This window comes from Cavia porcellus, unplaced genomic scaffold (assembly GCF_034190915.1).
Source record: "Cavia porcellus strain 051 isolate PalLab524CR breed Dunkin Hartley unplaced genomic scaffold, mCavPor4.1 scaffold_11, whole genome shotgun sequence".
In the NCBI taxonomy this organism is placed as follows: domain Eukaryota; kingdom Metazoa; phylum Chordata; class Mammalia; order Rodentia; family Caviidae; genus Cavia; species Cavia porcellus.
In genome coordinates, this window is record NW_026947494.1 from 74,997,187 (window position 1) to 75,019,025 (window position 21,839).

Here is a 21,839-nt window from a genome sequence, read left to right on the forward strand (position 1 = left end):
CCTTTTTCTGCATCTATAGAAATAGATCGTGTGGTTCTTATTCTTAGCTCTCTTGATATGGTGGATTACATTTATTGATTTACATATGTTGAACCATCCCTGCACTCCTGGGATGAATTCCACTTGGTCATGGTGTATAATCTTCTTAATGACTTGCTGCATTCTATTTGCCAATATTTTATTGAGAATTTTTGCATCTATCTTCATTAGGAAGATTGGCCTGTAGTCCTCTGTTTTGGTTGGGTCTTTCTCAGGTTTTGGTATTAAGAGTACTACTTGCATCAGGAATGAGTTAGGAATAATTGCTTCCCTTTCAATTTCATTAAAGACTTTGAGGAGTGTCAGCATTAAATCTTGAATTTCTTATAGAATTCCACAGTGAATCCATCTGGACCTTGGCTTTTCTTTGTTGGTAAGGATATAATTACATTTTCAATTACATTAATAGAAATTGGGTTATTCAGCAGTTTTACATCTTCTTGATCCAGCTTTGGTAATTCATATGTTTCTAAGAATCTGTCCATTTCTTCTGTGTTATCAAACCTATGAGAGTAGGGGTTTTTTAAATAGGTATTGATGATCTTCTGTATTTCCACAGGATCTGTAGTGACTTCACCCTTTTCATTCCTTGTTACATGGATTTGAATTTTTCTTTCTTTTTTTTTAATAAGGCTGGCTAGAGCTTATCAATTTTATTTATTCTCTCAAAGAACCAACTCTTTGATTCATTGATTCTTTGGATTATTTTCTTAGTCTTTATTGCATTGATTTCTGCTCTAACCTTTATAATTTCCTCTCTTCTTTTGGCTTTGGGCTTGACTTGCTCTTCTTTTCCTAGATAGTTGATGTGTAGCATCAGGTTATTCACTTGTGCTCATTCTGCTTTCCTGATGTGGGAATTCACGCAATAAATTTTCCTCTGAGGACAGCTTTCATTGCATCCTACAGTTTCCTGTACCAGGTATTTGAATTTTCATTTGTTTGTAGATATTGTTTAATTTCTTTTTTAATTTTCTCTGTGAACCACTGATTACTCAAGTTTGTTATTCAATTTCCATGTGCTTGTGGGGTTTTTATAGTTTCTTTTGTCATTAATTTCTAGTTTCATGATGCTATGATCTGATAACCTGCATGGGATAATTTCAATTCTTTTCATTTACTTAAGCATGTTTTGTGGGCTAGTATATGGTTTAATTTAGCGAATGTCCCATGTGCTGCTGAGAAGAATTTATATTCTGATTTTGTTGGAGGGAACCCTCTGTATACATCCACCAAGTCCATTTGTTCACAAGTGTGATTCAGTTCTGTTATTTCTTTGCTGATTTTCTGTCTGGTAGATCTGTCCCTTGGTGTCAATGGTGTGTTAAGGTATCCTGTTATAATTGTGTTATTGCTTATTTGATTTTTAACTTCTGCTAATATTTGTTTTGTATAGCTGTGTGCTCCCAAATTTGGTGCATATATATTGGAGATTGTTATCTCTTCCTCTTAAAGTTTTCCCTTAACTAGTACATAGTGACTTTCTTTATCTCTTTGGATTGTTCTTGGTTTTGAAGTTCACATTGTCTGCAAACAGAATAGTTACCTCTGCTTTTTGGGCAGGGATCCTGTTGCATGGAGTATTGTTTTCCATCCTTTGACTTTGAGTCTATGAATTTCCTTTTAGGTTAGATGGGTTTCTGGTATACAGCATATTGTTGGACATTGTTTCTTAATTTGTTCTGCCAGTGTGTTTCTTTTTAATCAGTGATTTGAGGTCATTTACATAATGATTATAACCGATATATATTGGTTACTTTTGACATGTTACCTTTGTGCTATTGATTCTTTATCTTTCTCCTCTGTTTATTTGTTTGCCTTGCTTAGTGGCTTTTTCCTATATGCATCTAGAATGTCTTTCAGTTATCTTTGCAGGGTTGGTTTGGTGGTCATGAAGGTTTTAAGCTGTTCTTTGTCATGAAAATATCTTATTTCTCCATCCATTTTGAAGGAAAGTTTTGCAGGATACATCAGTCTTGGTTGGAAATTGTTTTCCTTTGGCATCTGAAATTCTTCACTCCATGCTCTTTTTTACTTCATTGTTTTGAGAAGTCTGCTGTGATTCTGATAGGCTTTGCTTTACAGGTCATCTGTCTCTTCTCTCTAGCAGCTTTTAATATTTTTGTCTTATGTTGGATTTCTGGGATGTTGATTATTACATGTTGGAGTGTAGTTTTATTTTGGTTATGGTTATCTGGAGTTTTGTATGCTTCAGTGATCTGTATGTCACTTTTCATTCTCATGTTTGGGAAATTTTCAGCTATTACTTCTGTAAACAGCCTCTTGATATCATTTGTGTTGTCCCCTTCTTTTTCATTTATCCCTATCAATCTTATGTTGTTTTTCTTTGCATCATCTTTCAGCTGTTGAATTGTTATTTCCTCATTCCTTGTTATTTTTAAAACATCTTTCCTTTCCTGTTCACTAGCTGCAATCTTGTCTTCAAGGTATGAAATTCTATCTTCATTTTTATTGTAATGGTTTTGCCAACTTTTGATGGAGTTTTTGATTTCCTGTATATCTCTTTGAATCTGCTTCAAGGTTTCCATATTTTTGCACTGTTCCTCTAATTTTTTAACTATGTCTTCTTTAGATGTGTTCAGCATTTCTTTCATTGCATTTATCATTTCTTCTTTTGCCTGAGAGATTATTTCTGATCTGTGTTCTTTTATAGCTTCCCAGTGATGTTTCTTTACTTCAGTTGTTATCACTTCAGTAATTTCCAGTGTAGAGCTTACTTTTTCTTTTGTGTCTATGTCCTAGGCTTGCTTAGGTTGGGCTGGAAGTTTGAGATTGCATTTTATTCTTTCATTTTGTCATTTTCTTGTATCTCTGGGTTTTGAGTGATGATCCAAAGCTTTCCCTATGCTCTGTGAATCACCTAGGCCACTTTTGGCTCCCAGGGCAGACTGCAGGCATCTGCTAGCCACTTGGAGGCCAAGTTTGGCCCGTGGGGACCTCCTGTGCTTCTTCAGATGATTTGTGATGCTGGGCATGGTCTTACCAGGTAGGAGGGATGCTCAAAAAGTTACCCATGTACTGAGGTTCAACTTGCACACATTTGGCTCCTAGGACTCTCTTTGTTGTTTTTAACAGCTCCATAAACATGTACTGCCTTATTGGTTAAAATTTAAATTTCCAAACAATGTTTAAAATCCATCACCATTCTGGATACTTCAGTTTTCAGTGACTTTTTCTCTAAGATGTTATCTTTCCTTTTGGATCATTAGTTCTACTCCCTCTCCAACCCATACATCCACAAACATCATTGAAGATCTCTAATCATTGTGATAAATCTTACATAAATAAATTGTATAATATTACATTTGATAACAAAGATAGAAATTTAGGCTCATTCCAGAATGCCAAAAGAGCAGTAGATTCCAAAGGGTTGAGCTTTACTGCTTCTATCCTATACCCAGTTATCATGGAAATTAACAAACTCATTGTGAAAAGCAGGAAACATGCAAATTTCAAACTATGATCTCATTGAGAATACTATAATGATACCAAATCTCACAGCAGCAAACTTCACACCTGCAATTTTAAAGACTCTCTTTCCCATTTTGGGTCTTCTTTTCTACTTTCTCCTTAGCTCCTTCTCTTCCCTAACTGGGCTTTACTGTAGAATTTTCATCTCATGGTTTCAGGGGGAGAGGAATAGGCATGAACTTATAATAGGCTTGGATACCTTGTTCACTAAAATACAGACACATGGGAAAGATCCCTGATTCATATAATATTTCCATGTTCCTTCATTTGGGATTAGCATATCACCAGGACATAAACCTTAGCAGTAGAATAAGGAATGAAACATTTCCTACAAGTTTTTGTTGTAGTTACTTAATATTCTTCTTGAAACCTGAAAAAAAATCTTTTTCATAATTTCTAAAGCAGACTTTAAAAATCTGATCCCTTAACCTCTCTAAGAATGTCTCACTATCCAAAATACAAAATAAGAATATTTGTACCAAAAAAATCCTTTTTTTAAACCAGGAATTGAACTTAGGACCTTGTGCCTGTCAGGAAGCTGCCGTGCCACTAGCTATACCCCCAGCCCAACATACAGAGACATTCTCACCATTATTTAAATTAAAGGTCCCACTATCCTGTAAAATAGTTTATTTATAACAGAGCTAAAAATAGGTTTATGGTTTTTCTATTTAAAAAACTATAGAAGAACTGTTACTTATGTGTCAAAATTACAAGGATTTTTTTTTGTGATTTTCCTAATACAAAATTTCTTCACCAAAAAAAAACCAAATTCAGATATTTTTTCCATACAAGCTTTTCTTTTTTCTTTTTTAATGCTGCTATCTGCTTAAGTCCAAGGATTTATACAAAGAATACTGTCATCCATTAATCTCTTTAGAAAATTACTTCTAACACTCTCAAAGGAAGAAAGAAAAGTCAGTGTAAATGAAATTTAAATGTTTATCTTACATTTATTGATGTTCTGGAAAGATTTTTAAAAGGTTGATTGCTTATGCAATGAACAACTGCTGACAATCTAACTGCCCTGTTTCATTCTTTTTCACTGTCTCTCGGGCTTAACTTGATACTAAACAGTAACTCCATTTGAAGAAATCCTGCTGTAGAGAAAAGAAAATTTTTTGGACATTACATTCTAAGAGGCTTATTTTTCTTTTGTGTCACAAATATTTTAAAGGTAGTTTAGATATATTCTATGATCTCAAAATATTCCATAATAAATATGAATTTCTCTTCAGTAATGAAGTAAAGTTTAATATTTCCACTTTTACAATAAAGTGTGTGCTCTGCCATGTCCTTTGTCATGTAGCTAAGCATAATCAATGCAGCTATAACTGAACTATAAAATCCTAAAATACACTGGACGTCAACAGGTAGAATTCCCCTAATAATTGTGCAAGTCCCCAATATTGCATATAAGTATTCTGCTGTACATTCAGGACATATTCTAAGGTATCATGTGAATCCCATGGTAAAGTGAGACTTGATGCACTTCATAGATCTCTAATATCAAGTTTACTATTTATTCAATAGCAGAGCCCAGGAAAAAGTTCTTTGATGATATCAAGGAAAACATGGCCCCTGGGTCAATTCTGTCATCTGTTTTGGTGAAGTTTCTATGAAACAAAGTTGTTTATATATTGTCTTGTGTCCTTTCACACTACAACAGCAAAGCTGAGAAGTTGCAACAATAGACTACATGGCTTACAAAGCCCAAAATTACATAATCTGGCCCTTTATCATAAAAAGGGATCGCTTCTACCCTTGGTCATCAATACATTCAAAAAAGGCTTCTTTAGCCTGCATTAAGATATGTGCTGATTCATACTTGATATGAAAGATTTAACCAATGGAAGCAGAGATACTAAATCTCCTTGGTTTTCCAGTGCATGCCCTAGTCTCCAGGCATACCCCATCAACTTGTAAATATTTGGTTTACTTTACAAGAGACGATCCAGGCAGACCAGGCATATGCTGAAGTGATATATCTCATTGTTCAAATGAGTGCTCACTGACACCTCCTAACCTACTTCCTCTCTTGAAAGGTGGATATTTTATCAGTCTAGCAAGAGGTGCAGTGTATTTTTCTTGGTTGAGTCCAGGCTACTTTGGGTCAATACAATGCAGAAGTGATATTCTTGACAGTTAAACTGAGTTGAGTCTGTCAGAATACTTTCTTGTGAGGCACAACCACTTGATCTTGGTAGCCAAGCTGTGGAAATTCAAGTTGCACAGAAAGTGCCCATGTAAACAGGCAACTGCCGTGGTGCTCCAGGACTTATGCCTATTCAGGCAGCATAGGCAAACCATCTCAGAAACACAGCTGTATCTTTCAAGATCTGCAAATATAGCACTACTGAACTGAAATCACATGAGAGGCTCCAAGCAAAAATCAGCTTGATGAGCCATGTCAGCCCACTGAAATGTGAACAGTAAGAATAGATATTGTTTTAAGCCACTCAATTGTGGGATGATTCCTTACACAGCAATAGGTAAATAGAACTGCTGCTGAAAGCATTTTACAGATAAAGGCTCCCCATTCTCTTTTAATAAGAGGTTTCTGTCAGGAGGCTGATTATTAGAACTGTATCCAAGGGGATCTGAATGAGGTACCCCTTCCATGTAGCCCAAGTAAAGAAAAAAAATAGATGGAAAGGCTGCCATTGACTGTTTCCTGCCTAATGTTATCAGTGGGCGGTTGATTTTCAGTATGTTCCTAGTGAGTTACTATACTTTGGTGAAAAGTCCCTATGCCTACTGAAGTCTGTAGCCCTTTCTTAGTTGTTAAAGTTCAATGTTTGCCTTGTTTTGTGGATTCTGCATCAGCGATACATGTATTTGACTTTACAGCTCAGAAAATTAACCCTGTTGTTGAATATAGAAACATCTGCGTCTAGACACATTTTCAGTTACTTGGCAACTACCCACTGAACACTCAGAGAAGTGCAGCAGGGATGCATGTAAATTAAGTTCTTACCATGTAATTGTTAGTTTGGCATACTGAGGGAAAAACCGACAACAGCTGTCTGTGTTAAGTCATCGCCACACTGAACAAACTATGGTACAGCCACGCTTCGCCGGACAGCACATCAGACAGAAAACATGGCTCTATGATCCTAAATGGAGCAGAGCCCAGAAAGCTGCCATGCAAGTGTGAAAGCCCCACAGGCCTCTACAGATTGCAACCTTCTACTCCTTGATTGCAATTAAGAGTGGGTTGAAACAGCCTAAAAACACCAGGATCGCTTTGTATGACATATTTGTTCATGTTTACCTGGGGGAGAAATTGAGTGTTGTGCTAGGGGAAGACGGAAAAATACAGGAAATTTAAGGGGTCAAAATCCTTTAATTAACCAACTACTTCCACAAGTCCCAGGAGTGTCCCACAGAAGTAAGATCAACTGACTATATGTTCTTTGCTCTGTAAATAGGGGTCAGGATAAATAAAACTTTCTCCATTGTTTTGTCCATGGCAGTGTTTTAGTATTACTTACAGATAAACATGCCTGTTAAATGTTTATTTTAGTTTTTCAAAAATAATACCAGTGTTCACTTCTCAAATATTTACAGCCTCTGGGCCCTTTACCACCTACTTCTCATACTGTGACCTCCCTGTGACAAGCTTCAGCTTTCTGAAAGGCTCCTTTCTACCTCCAGGACTTTGCCAAAATCCTTTTGCCAAAATGCATGCCTTCTCTTTCACCTCTCTTGCCCCTTTCATCTGATAAATACTTCATACATGCAGGCTCGGCTCAAGGTCACATACTCTGTCAGAGACATTTGCAGACATCTCTCCCTGTAACCGGAAAGAACCACTGTCCTCCCCTTCTGGCACCTACTGCCCCCCTGCATCCTTATCCTTCATCCATCCGATATGTGCCTCTACAGACCAGGACCCTCTCACCTTCTAACTCTGTCCACAAGTCTGCGGGCCCCTCAGATGAAGGTGATTTCCAGATGCAAGCATCTCTCATCTCCAGTGCCTAGAACAACAGGCACAGAACACCCATCCAAAAAATGAGTGAGCAATTTATAAGACGTTAAGGGACTTGTTAAATATTTTTGAAAAGCGAAGTCTACGTGTGTGAGAAAGAATATTCAAGGTATTATTAGGACTATTTTAGCACAACATATAACTTTCTCAACAAAGAGCAAATCCTTCAGCTAATGTGTCATTAGTGTCATTTTTTATACAAAGGACTAGGGCATCTAGGGCATCACTCTTTGCCTCATAATTGTTCTTATTAATAGCACGAGATAATGGAAACAATGTTGGCCTTGTATCACCCACACTTTGAAGGGCATGTAAATATATTGCAATGAGATTTATCACAGATATTGTAAACAAGACAGATTATTACTTTAATTTTTGATTATTTTATCTCTAAATAATTCTATGTATCTAAACTAAAAGTCCTTCAAAACACAGCCTTATAAGAGGATCATGCAATTTATTTTAATTTTTAAGTGCTTTACAAATATTTTATTCTTTCAAAAAACAAACATCATTAATCCTATTATACATGTAAAGCAACAGAGAAATTGTGTGCTGACTACCGTAGGAATTGGGATAAATTTGACATAGAAATAGATTACTATAAAATGGTTTCATACAATGCTTAATTTTCTCCACTTTAAACCCAGGAAAAATTATCAGAAAACAATCTGTTACACATTTTATTTTGACCTTGGGTTAGGGTGACTCTATTGTCATTGCTGGGATTAGGTTTATCATTTACAATCGTGTGATACCGTAAAGAACGCCTCACTTTATAGGGCTGGAGGAAGCCCAAGAAGAGTGCAAAGACAACCGAGAGGTGAGGCACTCCACATGCGCGTGCAGTGAGAGTACAGACCCTCTACAGGGGGAGATACACCTGACACGGTGAAAAATAAAGGCTCCTGGGGAAAAAACTGAGGCAAGAGGTGTAATCATTTCCTCAGATTATGTAGCAGCTAAGTGGTGTGGTTAACATTCAGAATTTGCACCGTTAACCAGAGCATTCAGGGGCTCCCCACACGTTAGAGTCTGCCACATATCGCTGCTAAGGCAGGACTACTCACTCCACTTCCGTGCAGTTCATGTCATCGCACTTGCCTGTCTGTCTGGCACACTCAACTCTTCACAGATCTTCACCTTTCCCAGGAAACTGAACGTGCCCATTTAGTACCACATTCTTGCCCAGTGAGCTACCTTGTCAGCAACTGTCCTCAATCTGGATTGTAGTTTCTCAGCAGTCGTACTTCTACCTTGCCATTATCCTAAACTTCCTTCACGTTTATCCTTGACACTTGAACCTCTCCCATGTCACATTGCTTCTTTGACAACCCAATTTTCTTGGCTTCATGGAACACAGGACTTGCCTTTCTTTTACTAACAACTTCACGTACTTTGTGCCTTAACCTCCTAAACAAGTGGCATTTGGAACTACGTTACAGTGTACTTGTCATTAGGATGGCAACTCATGGTCCTCACTATATTCAGGATCTATATCTTGACCTACGTATTCAGACCTATGAAATTACCCGATTCTGCTAAGATTATCTATTCCTGCATGACAAAACATCCTGTACCAAACACAACAATTTATTTTGCCAATGAATCTATAGTTTGGGTCAGGCTTAGTAAAGAAGGAGCACCTGCTTCAGCATCTCCTGGGGCACCTTAACTGAGGACAGGATCATCTGGTTCCATTACAGCTCTGTCATGTAACCAGGAAGTCGGAGTTGGCATCTAGCTGAAGTTTCAGTCAGGGCACTGTGCAATGGCCTTTGTGTGTCTTCACAGAAACCTCTTCATGGAGTACACTAGAAGACTGATAAGATTATATCCAAAAGATGAGAAGTATAAAACAAAAAAGGCCTTTATTCTGAGAACAGGGAGAAAGAAAACCAAAACCCCCAACCGCTGGAGTCTGGCTTTCTCTCAGGTGGACACTTGGCATGGGGGGTATGTAAGTAGCCTCGCTTTGGGGTGGAACCTAAAGGGGCATCAGGGATGCACAGGTAGCCCATTGGTCTTGGTTTGGCACCATAGGTAAATTCCTAAAGGGCAGGGAAGATGGAGTCACAGGTAAATTCCTAGGGGTGGGGGAGATAGGAGTTCCTTGGTTCCGCCTCTAAGGCTTCACTGACTACAGTGTCCTGACTGGGCCAAAACCCTTTCAGAGACAAGCTAAGCTCAAAAGCCTGCCATGAATGATTGCATCCTCTGATAGGGGACTAGCAAGGTTTTACAAAAGCACAGGGAACAGAAAGGGTAGTTTTAGTTGTAGACATTTTTAGCAAACACAATCTGCCCTATGTACCTTCTCAGATATGCCCATCTCAACATTTCTTAGCACCCTCTTCCAACAGAACTCTCTATGCTAGTAGTTACCATTTGAGAGCAAGTTTTCCCTTTAGGGGCATTCAATGATATTTGGAGACATTATTTTGAGATCACAACTGAGTGTATGTAATGGGTAGAAGCCAGGAGATGTTGTGTCTATAAGGGTTCCCCACAACACAGAATTATCCAGACAAAATGTCAAATCCCAAGGTTGAGAAACCTCTGATTCAGCCCAATTTAAGTAATTCTACTTCACCCAGACCATAGGATACTATCGGTGAATTATCTGGTGGACATGCCCTTTGTGGCAATGTTTTTGTAAATTGTATATTCTAAGGAAGCTGAAAGGTTTGTATTAGTGTTTCCATGTTAAAGCCGTTCATTCCATTGCATTGTTGAACACGTTTTCAGTGTGAGACAAGAAAAGGTGTTGACCAATGTTTTAGAATTGATGTGGCATAAACTAATACTCAAATGCAGCTATTTGACATCCAGAGAAAAGGAAGCTAAAGCCAAAAGAGAATCACATTGTCTTCTTGACTGCTCATTTAACTCTTCCTGGCATTCCTATTTCACAGGACCTAGGCACCAAAGACTAAGGCACAATAAACATTGGTCTCTGTCAGAAGAATTCCCCTGAGCACTCCATTTCCCCTTTAATTACAAACAAGTTCACACATTGGCCACTCTTTTCCCATTTAGCCCCACTGGAATTTGTTTCAGGCTCTGCGTGTTCATGTTGGAAAAGATCCTGGAATTCCAGAGGCGGTTCCTTGACATCTGACCTTGACATACTATAAACATTTACTTATCTGAATTGCAGACCCTTAGGTCTTCCTACCCTTGCCAGCACCCTCAAGGTTCCTTCATATGCAGGAAACAAAACTGAGTCAAGAGGCAGAAGGTCCCAGCAAAGGAGGCTGGCCATCATTGTCTACATCATCACAGATAATTGTGTTCCAAATTATTCAGAGTACTGGGCAATTCAAGCCATCTACATTTGATTTGAAATGCATGATAGTGGTTTAGGATACTGTAGGTTCTTAAGTATGTTTAGCTGAAACTAATCATTAAATTTAACAAGCTGTCTTTGGGCAGACACTGGCTGGTGAAGCCAACTAAGTACAGATGGACAAGTAGAATCAACAATATCTTTCACTTCTGGGCCACAGTTTTCTGGGATGGTATTTTTCACTATAAAACAACTAGAGTCTGGATAAAATGCAGAAAGAAATTCAAGTTTCTATCTCCAAGTTAAAAAAAAAAAATTCTCCAGCTGAGTCATGAGCATTCAGCAAACAAGAAGGATAGAGATTACACATGAAATAAATGCAAGGCTCCAGGCCGGGAGCATGGGAGGCTAAGGCACATACAAGAGTGGAACTGGCCCTGAGGGTTCTGGGTACAAGACAGAAGATTATAACCCTAGTCAAAAGTCAAGCTTCAAATAAATGTCAGCAAAGGAAGCTCAGCAAAAACCCCATCTACTTCCACAAAGGTTGTGAGTTTAAAAAAAAAAAAAAAAAAAAAAAGATTAATATGGAAAACAACAGTAAGAACAACAACTTCTGCTGACCTTTAAAAAACCATCTTTTCACGTGGGTCTATAATAAGCCTGAATGCTAAAAATCTATAAATCTGGCCTAACGAATTACAAAAATAACAAAATAAATCCAAAGACGTGGAAGATATATACACATTCGCACACCATTAGTGATTCCGTTAGTTAGAAACAGTTCCTTTATAAAGCAAAAATAGTTCAGACTCTGCAAACGATCTACTAACATTCAAATTTTAAATAAGCTATTTGCCACCTTTAGACAGGTTAAAAACCTGTGCCCTCTAGTTGTACCACCTATAAAGTGAAGTACTGATTCAGGTGCCTCATATGGTCACTGTGAAAATTAAATCATTCAATTTAGCTGATGAAATACTTAGACTGTACAGTAAGTACTCTATGTGTTCATCACTGATGTTGCCATTACTGCTTCAATTTCATACTGTACCAGGGACCTAGGAAGCACTTTAGGACAAGAAAAGATGTCATTTAATATATGATATGGCTGGCTTCACTGATCATTCAAAAATATCTCGAGAAAACATTAGAATAAACATTTAAATTTACTCTGAAATATAAATTTATTAGCATAAATTTATTATTACAGTTGTTTACCTTAAGGGCAAGATGTAAAGACAATATGCAAAAGACACGGTCAACAAGAATTCAATCTAGTGATGTATATCAAAAATATTGTCTCATAGTAAAGTTCAGTCCAACAGTAATGCAGCAGTACTTCTACGAAGAATGGTTTTTACCTCTGAGTTATAAATATTTAGAATTATAGGGTATCAGGATTAAGAACTATGTCTTAGATAATTGTAGGAATTAACTAAACAGAGCTAAGAGTAATGATATAAATTTGTATTCAATATTACTCATCTCAATATGAAATTAAAATGAATTCAATTCATTCACCCTTTTGTCTTTCCTTCCTTAAACTCAAATAGTAATTTGGTCTACTTTCTCCCCAATTACACAGAAAAACATGAATTCCCTCAACATGCTTCATACACAATCAGAATCTGCAATCCATGCTTGCTTTTCAGCACTCTTAGCCACAATGCAACCCAACCTCAACATTGCACCACTTAACCCCCTAAGTCCTTTCCACACTAGAGAATGTTTCACTGGCAAAAATATAAGAGTGCTAATGTATGTGCAGGATCATAGCTCAAGAAATATTAAAGATTACATTCTAAAGAATTTAAAACTTAAATGAAACAATCACTCATAAATTATGATAAAACTTTATGAATAAGACAACAAGAATAAGTAATTATAAGTAAACAAGTAATCATAGTTTATTTTAACCACAATTACACATGATAAAGCACAACTAAGCAGCCTTTTTATAAACAAGTACCTCTTCTATATAAGGCAATTTCATTATGTTCTATACATGGATGTTGATTATGTGACTTAGATTATTAACAAATAACTTTGGGCATTTTTGGTTTTAATTATAATATCGAGTTTAAAATTATCACATATGTCTCATCAAGTTCTGAAAGTAATGGATAATCTTTCTAATTAAGATGTCATTTTAAGCTTTATTAGTTAAAAGTTTAAGAACCAGACTGTTTGAGGCCTTTTAAAATTATTAAGAGATTCTGAAACATTAGTAAATTTATGCCCATACATACACAAACTTTTGCCTGTAAAATCAATAACAAAAATTTAAAATCAGCAGACATACAATCTCTAATATAAATAAATGCAGATGTGACTTTAAGTTAGTTGCCACAGAGGACATGAACTATTTGTATCTCTGTAGCCACTGTAATAAATGTAAGCACTTAAGAGTATAACAATATTAACATTAACCTTTGCCTACTTTCAAATTACTCAAAAAATACACATTTTTAAAACATGGTTGATCTGCATATATATAAATATATATATGTATTTGTCCATCTCATTCAGATAAGCATTAAAATGCATACATATTAATAACATAATTTTTGGATGAAGATGATTTAATAGAAAAAGCTAACTACAAAAGATTTTAAAAGAAAACTTAGAAACTAACATGCAAACCAACAAAAAGTACAACTAATAGAAGTTAATCACGTGGAAAATGGTTACTTCCGCCACATATTTAAATTAATTGAGGGAGGCATAAAGAGAAAAGCATTTGGGGCTAGATTTTATAAATCAAACTGCACTTTCATGCTTATTCTACTTCCATGTAAGGTTTTTTCATCAATAGTTTAAGTGCAATAAAAATGCGCTACAAAAGTGTGTGAGACAGGTGTTCAGGAAAAAGGAATACATCATTTAGAATATTAAAAGACGAAAAGTAGCAGTAACATTTACCGTTCGCTTCCTCTTGTATTTTAAGTTGATGATTTATTTGCATTTCTGCAAAAATAAAAGTGAAGTGTAGTTAATAATAGATCTGTCTGGTGACATTGGAAGTGGGGAAAGAAAGAAGTGTGAGCTTAACTCTTTAATAGTGACAAATCCTTAGGTTGATTTTTAACAAAGTAGAACATAAAACATTACCCAGACAACTCTTCACATACATTTGTATGCTCACTATGAGGAATAACTATAAATGTGATACAAAAAGGTAAAGTAGCAAAAAGTACTGATCTGAGGGTAACTGAGGAATCATCTTCCACGATGTCCAGATGTGACAAAATCATCTTGTACTTTCTTCTACTGACTCATTAATCCTCACCTTGAACATAAAGTTCAATTTCTGAAAAAATTATTCCTTGAGACATAAAGGGAATCCACCTGAAGAATAGGGAAAAATGAAAATAATTAATTTACTTTCTTTATTTTTTCCAATAAGCTTGATTCTGCATTAATTTTTCATATTGCTGGGTAACTATAAAAAAAGCTCTTGTACAGCCAAACACAACCCAGCTATTGAATACTCAATACTGTGCTAAAAATAATATCAGAGCTATGGCTAGAATTCTCAAATATGCTCTGCCCAGGTTCACCAGTCCTCAATCACTAGCACTTGTAAACACCGGTGGGCTGAACAAGGGCGAGAACATGTTTAAGATCTTGAGGCAGCCTGCAGGGTGTAACCTGCCCACTGACTTGTTACAGAAAATAATTCCATCATTGTAATCCTTCCTCTCTGAAAGTCTATCTTGCATTTACATGGCTTCCTCTAAAATTTTCCTCAGTACCTTCAAAAAGAATTGTATTACCTTAAAGTGTGGTGAGAATGCTACCACTGTGGAAACTATGTTCCAGGAAATAGCTCACAGCTACCTTCCCCTAAATCAGACAAACGTCTGAGTTAGAAGCTCCCTGTTGCAGGAAAAGTCAAGAGTGGATTCAACAAACCAGCTTTCCCATGCACTGTTTCTGTGACCCTACCTTCATAAAGCTTAGTTTTGCTGACTAAATTACCTGCTTCATAGAATTGCCAAGAAGCGTAAATAAATAAAAAGCCATGCAAAAGTCCTTTATAAGCTACTAAGAGCTTTATTGTACCACAAACCCCACAGCTATTGCGATCCTATATTGGACCATTTATTCTTCCATTTACTCACTCATCTGCCCTCTCAGGAAGCACAGGGAAAGTGCTTCTTGTGTGCCAGGTCCTTCGCTAGCGGCCGAAGGTGCTTCCAGAGTAAAGGAAGGGAACTGATGTGTAAAGATATAAATGCAACAAAATATTGTGAATGATGTAAGAAATACAGACAGAATAGGGGCAGGAAAGACAACGACTCTCACTAGCATAATGGGAAGGACAACGGAAGGAAGAAGAAGAAATTTCACTGACAAGGTAATATTTGAGGTGAAGTCTGCAACAAGTAGTTACTGACAGGCAAATGAGATCAGAAAGGGCACTGCAAGGTGAGAGCCAGAGAAGCACTGGAAAAGATAGAGGCAGGATGAGTGTCATCTCGCTAAGCACAGAAAGCTGCGGGACAAGACAGCTCTGCAGAGCAGGTGGCCAGGAGGATGCTGAGACCGGGTGGGGCTCACTTAAAGGGGAAGGGGCCACAGCATCTAAAGTGCCAAGAAGTACAGAGGCAGAAGTATAGAGCTAGCTCTACTGGCCTTGAAATCACCAGATGTAGACCAGATGTGGGGTGTGGAGGTGAACCAGGGCTCCCGCAGGCTTAGCCTGCATCGGGACATGCATCTGTCCACTTTTCAGAAGCTACAATAGATTCCGTCTCCTTCTGACCACTGCAGTTCACAGTGTGCCCTCTCTGCCTCCTTGGGAGTCCAGCATCCCACACTACAATGTATTTTCACACTGAGCCAGCCTATAGTCACACAAGCTTGTTTTGTGAGTTGAGCTTGGTTAATGCACCCAGCTTTCAGTCAGTCTGTCTCCAGGACGATTTTATCAACCAAGATGAAGGCAGTTGGTTTTATATTTAAGAGGCAGGTTCTGGCCTTGCATGGAAATGCAGACTTGTGATCCCAGCTGCTTGGAGGCTGAGACGGCAGCAGTCAAGTTTGAGCCCAGCCTGGGGAGCTCACTGAAACCCTGTGTCAAATAATACAGTAAAAATAGCTAGGATGCAACACAGAGTGTTTGCCTAGCATGCATGAGGCCCCAGTACCGCAAAACTCAAGAAGGGGAAGGGAGTGAGGAAGAGAAGGAGAGAGCAATGGAGGAGATGAACATGGTTCTGGGTGAGCAGCGAACTCATCCCAAACTTACTAATTGTATGGTCTTAGCCAATATCCTTCCTTGATCTTTCTAAACCTCAGTTTTCTCATTTTTTAAACTCTGGATAACAATATTAATACACAATAGGATTTAAATGTATATACTTATCATAGTATCTGACATATGACAAATGATTAATAAATATCAGTCAATACTGTACTTTTCTATTATATTTGGGGTGACTGGCAGTCAGTCAACAAACATCCTTTTTTTTTTTTAAGCTGTGCTGAAAAGAGGTGGGCCTTGGACACTAATTTTTTGCTCCAGAGGACATGCTGGCTGGAGAAGGAATTGATGCCTAACCTGTTTTCAGTCAAGATGTTCTCTCTTACTCTCTTGGCCTAAGGATACAGAACTGTGACCACAGGAGGCTCCACAATATCATTGAGGACAGTTGGTACCACTGAACCCAATGCTAGTCATAAACCAAAGACACCAGAGAAAGAATAGAGACTTCGGATGAAATCCTTAAAAGTCTCTCCTATGATTTTTTTCACTAGATAGTAGGTGCTATTAAAAACTATTCCTCAGCCAGGTGTGGTGGTGCATGCCCATAATCCTCCACTCAGGAGACTGAGAGGCAGGAGGATTGCTCCAAGTTTGAGGCCAGTCTAGGCTGCACATTGAGTTCAGGGTCAGCCTGAACTATACAGCAAGACCCTGTGTAAAAGGAAAAAAAAAAAAAAACATGAAAAAATTATTCCTTCTAGATTACTGTAGGCTTAGATTTCTTAAAAACTTACAGTCATCAAGACTGTTCACACACTCTCCTCCATGGGCCAGCACTTCTATGACATATGTTAAAAATAGTTTTATACCCCCATCAGATCTTTATTCTTAAAAAATTCTTTTAACTATTTTGAATGAAAACGGGAAAGTTTTCAGTTGCCCTAGATAAGACTTAGTTGCAGTGTGTTCCTATTATCTTCCACATATATTTCTACACCAAATGTGCTGCAATAAACCCTCAGAAATAAAAGCAAGCCAAAGAGAACTAGCAGAGTCTAGGAGTTAAAGACTGCAAATCGCATTTTGCATTAGAACAAGAAAGTCCCCCCCACACACACAGCAAACAGATGGGAGGCTGGCATGGAGCAGTATGGCTTGAGAGGAGCAGTGCCAGTATTAAAAGAGTGGAACAAAAGGCAGGCAAGGACATTTCCTGGTCCCCAAACACCATACTATTAGGGAGGCACCAGTGGAAAAAAAAAGCCTTGGTTCACAAAAGCCTCGTTTCACTTGTATGGTAAAAAAAAGAAAAAAATAAGTTCGTTGTCTTTTAAGATTAGAATAGACATGCCAAGGGATGTGTCTGGGAGCTTCTTCACTTAAACATGCTAGGAAAGAAGCATACAAAGGTACAATGCGGATTAGATTTTGTTCCTGACACATTCGAGACTGGGCTACTGCGATTCTCACTGGAAATGGGAGGAGACAAACTTGGAGGTTCCATCTGCACTGCACCCTGAAACATGAGCAGGGCTCCAGCCTGGGCTTCATCCTGCCAGCTTCCCACCCTCCCTGCTTGTCACCTCCGCAACAAGAAATGGCTCAGACTGACAAAGAAGAGCGCAGAAATCTGCAGCAGCACAAATATGGCCCAGAATAGCAAGAAACGATGAATAGTGGCCTCCTTGGGAAAAAAATGAGTAAAGTTACATGATTGCTCACTGTCTCATGGTAATTTTTATTATTCTCTCTCTATAAAAATAATATTTTATATTTCTGTACTTAGTCAAAATCTCTACATCATTTTTTACCTACATTATTAATCATTTTTCCCTACTATCTAGATAGGGAAAATACAACCATCTGTACATAGCCTAATTATTTTGACAGTAAATAAATTCATATTTTTTTAAAGAGACATCTGAGGATGTCAACTCAAAAATTAGGTGACATCAAGCTTTCTTCCAACATGGGATTTGATTATGTTTTTGATCACTTTCTTCTTTCCTTCCTTTTATCCTTCTCCCGTTTTTCTGTAAATGCTGGTGGAATCCTCTTTGGTATAAGAAACCCTGCCTGACAACAAAAAGAAATGTATAAAACTTTCCTTTAAGAAATGTATCACCTGGTACCTGAGACAAATACATTCACTCTGACAGTAACCAACACTATGTGGTAATCATTGCACAGAGATTTAAGTCAAGCCCTGAAGGAGTTTTTGAAAAGATAAAGAGGAACTCCTCCTTGGTTGAGCAAGTAGAGAAAGCTACATGGAATGAACAACAGTTTGTTTTGAAAGGTAAAGATTTCAATAAGAAAAGAAAAACAGATTTCAATAAGCAGAGAAAGCAAAAAATGAGCTAAGATGGGTGACGTGTGATTAGCCATGTGCCTGGAGAATGCCTAGGCGAGGAAACCAAACGCACTGTAGGAAGGAGAACTGGAAGAGACAAGGGGAAGGTCAGACTGAGAGGTGGGGAATCAGAACTCATTTTAAACCTCTCTGCACAAACTGACACCTTTACATGGCACGGCCCCCGTGTAAAGTGCCCTTTCTAACTGTCTCTATGCCAAAGAAGGGCGCTGTTTCCCTGGTTCAACAGGCTTCCCAGGCTCGCTTTCTGTTCCTCTCCACAAATGGTATGACCCAGTCCTCCTCTGCATAGGACTTGCTTTATAATTTACTCAAACTTGACCAACGTTCCATGTACCTCCTGAGCATCCGCTGTGCTCGGTTCTTCTTGTGGACAGTAAAGGTCTTTGCTTACAACCTCCTAAAGGCCTACAGGCATGATTTTCTTGGAATAACCACCAGAGATGACAAAGGCAATTGAGAGAGGAAAATACTGGCAAAAGGCAATTAAGTGAGCAGTAAGAATGGAACCATGGAAGGGTGACAGAGAGCCTTGAGAAGCTCAGGAACCTCTCACATTGAGATGTGCCCTGCCTGGACCCTGAGACCTCAGTAACAGAGAATGGAGAAAGTGCCCCTTCCTGTCAAGTAGCCAGGGCAGGGCTGTCATTGTATTAGGAGTCACCTCGCAACTTTATTTGTTCAAGAGTGAGGTACATCCTGAGACAAATAAACCATATTTCTTCTTAAAATTACATGCCTATGCTAATTCTAAGACTTACAATTAGGTTCTTTGTTATCATTAACCATTGAATTTGAGAATTTATTAATCATCTTGTTTATATGTGTCTTGGTAGATTGAGACAAAGTTAGACCTTTTAGACTTCAAGTTCTAATTCCAAACATACCATTGTACTATGACTTCCCTTTAGAGCTTATGTTGTCTTGATTAATACATGGCCTTTGGTTCAATTTATTACACATATAAATTTAACCTATTCAATTCCAAGAACCACAATAGTGAATGAAAGTCAAAGATATTGATCAGTCCAGCCTTGAATGAAAGTCCACTGAAGTAGGATAGATAGATAAGAGAGATAAACACAAACACATCTAAATCACTACAGGGAGCACTGAATAAACATCAGATATCTTGTGAAAGGTATATAGTAAAGTGACATTTACACAATCTGAGGCTTCAGAAAATACTTCCCAGTAACCACAGTACAGTTTATGTCAGTTCACTAGTAAATTCAGTGGCAAAAGTTTTCGGGGCTATTGGTACCACAGCAAGGCCAAGAGTTAGGTGAACTGGGTCAGGACAGCATCAGCACAGGACACACCGATGGCTGAGGAGAGCAGAGAAGATCTGTATCTGTAAGCTCTGGCATGGCTGTGGACCAGCTGTGTATCTAAGTCATTTCAGCTCAGATGATCCCCAAGAATACAGTACAACTCCAAGAATACAGTAAGGGGCTTCTTAGCTTCCCCTTCCCAGAGACTTGCCTCGTCTACCCACGAGGGGCCCAGTGTTTTAGTAGAAGAACAGACCCTTTTTCCAACAATTAGTAGGAAGACCTTGAGGATTGGGAAACTGTATGTGGACCTGGAATGCAGGCAGTATTCCATGTTCCCAAAGTACCCAGGACTTGCTGATGGCCAATTCTATCCATAGTGGAAATCTCCATAAGTCTTTATGTCTTCTACTTTGCCCAAAGGAAATCATCTTAACTGTTTTATAAAAAAACAACAAATACTGAAGAGAAATGAGGCAAGAACACTTTAAAGGTATTACAGCATCAACTCTCAGGAGCACCGTAGCAACTGCTCGTTAGTCTTTAGACTAATAGGCCTCAGAGTCACTTCACCTAAATCTAGTACTGAGAACACAAGGTTGGTCATGCCTCTGCCTTTACAAATTAAGTTTGGATTTTTTAAACAGTTATTTGCATTTAATTTTTTAATTCCTGCATCCATAAATTGTTCTATTTAGAATTGCCTTAGGCATGGTCTTTATTTCAAAATACTTGTTTCTGGGAGCTCCTATCAGTATCATGTTCCAAATCAGTTAAGACGAACGAGGTCAACACTGATGTCCCTGAAATTCCTCATGTACAGGAGAGAGTTGGCTGTAACTGCTTTAAAGTCTAGACCTTCCAAGGCCAAGAGGGTTGACAAATATATGTTGTAAATCACATTTGTTTCTGCATACATATACTGACATGCACAACATCCATATATAAAGCTATAAGTTTGATAATACAGAAAAGCAGCGGTCCCTAAGATAATCTATTCAAATAGTGTTCCTCTCTACTTAAAAGTTCAGAATGTGACTTTTTATGGAAACAATGACTTGTACCTATAATTAGGTAAGCTGAGGTCACACTGGACTACAGTGGTCATAGTCCAATGACTAGTATCTTAAAGGAGAGACACAATCAGAGGAAAGATAGCCACGTAACAGCAGAGGCAGATAATGGTCTGCCGCATCTATAAGTCATGGAGTAACCATGCAGGAGCTGGGCAAGGGAAGGAGGGATTGTTTCTAAGGCTCTGTAAAGGAAGAATGGTTTTGCCAACGACGGATTTCTGCCTACTTGCCTCTGAACTGGGAGAGAATAAATTTCTGTTGTTTAAAAACACCAAGTTTTGGCACACTATTCCCGGAGCCCAGCATATTTGGGACTCCTGCACTGCACCATCTGGGTGCAGAGGAAGGGCTGGGCAGATCTGGGGCGCCTGCATCCGCCTCCCTGTGTGTCTGAAGGACTGTGGATATCTCAGCAAGCAGGTGAGCATCGCAGGTTCCAGATGCCCCGTGGCCTGTGGTAAGTGCTCAATGCACTCTGCCCCAAGCCCAGACTGTTCGGGACCCTCCAGGCTTCTGGGTGAAGTGAAGTGCATAACTGAGTTTGAGGCATCTACATCCGCCCCCCATTCTGACTTCGCTCAGAGATCTGTGGAGCTTCCAGCAAGCAGGTGGGCGCACAGTGTCCCTGGAGCCCAGCTTATCTGGAACTCCAGAGTTCTAAACAGGCAGAAGAGGGCCATTGGTTCTACAGGCCCAGTGGCTGGGGGGAACTGGGTGACAGAGTCCCAGGAGCTGTGAACATAAAAGTGGATTTCCAACAGACTCTGAGGAAGCTTTCAAATAACACTTGAAACACAGAAATATAGGAAAATGGCAAAACGAAAGACCGAATTACAACCTCAAACCTCCAGCCCATCTCAAGAAACCCTAGGAGCGATGTATATAGAAGAAAATATATGCCATTCACCTCAGATATCAGACATAATAGCTACTGAAATTAACAAGCAACTCCAGGAAGCTTTAAAGGAATTCCAACTGGAAATAATCTCCCAGGTAAAAGATGAAATGATAAAAGAAATGAAAGAGATTCTGAATATATCTAAAGAAAACACAGTTAAAAAATTGGAGGAACTTAACAAAAAGATA

At 38.4% G+C, this 21,839-nt stretch overlaps 1 protein-coding gene across 1 annotated transcript in view; it reads right to left on the bottom strand.

Annotated features, from left to right (window-relative positions):
- Positions 1 to 21,839, bottom strand: part of Rp1 (RP1 axonemal microtubule associated) — a 388,520-nt gene that overhangs the window by 89,046 nt on the left and 277,635 nt on the right. The window contains exons 23-24 of the mRNA XM_063258495.1: positions 14,107 to 14,165; positions 13,740 to 13,784 (exon numbers count right to left, since the gene is read on the bottom strand). Of these exons, the coding sequence (XP_063114565.1) occupies positions 13,740 to 13,784; positions 14,107 to 14,165 (104 nt within the window). The remainder of the gene's footprint in view (positions 1 to 13,739; positions 13,785 to 14,106; positions 14,166 to 21,839) is intronic.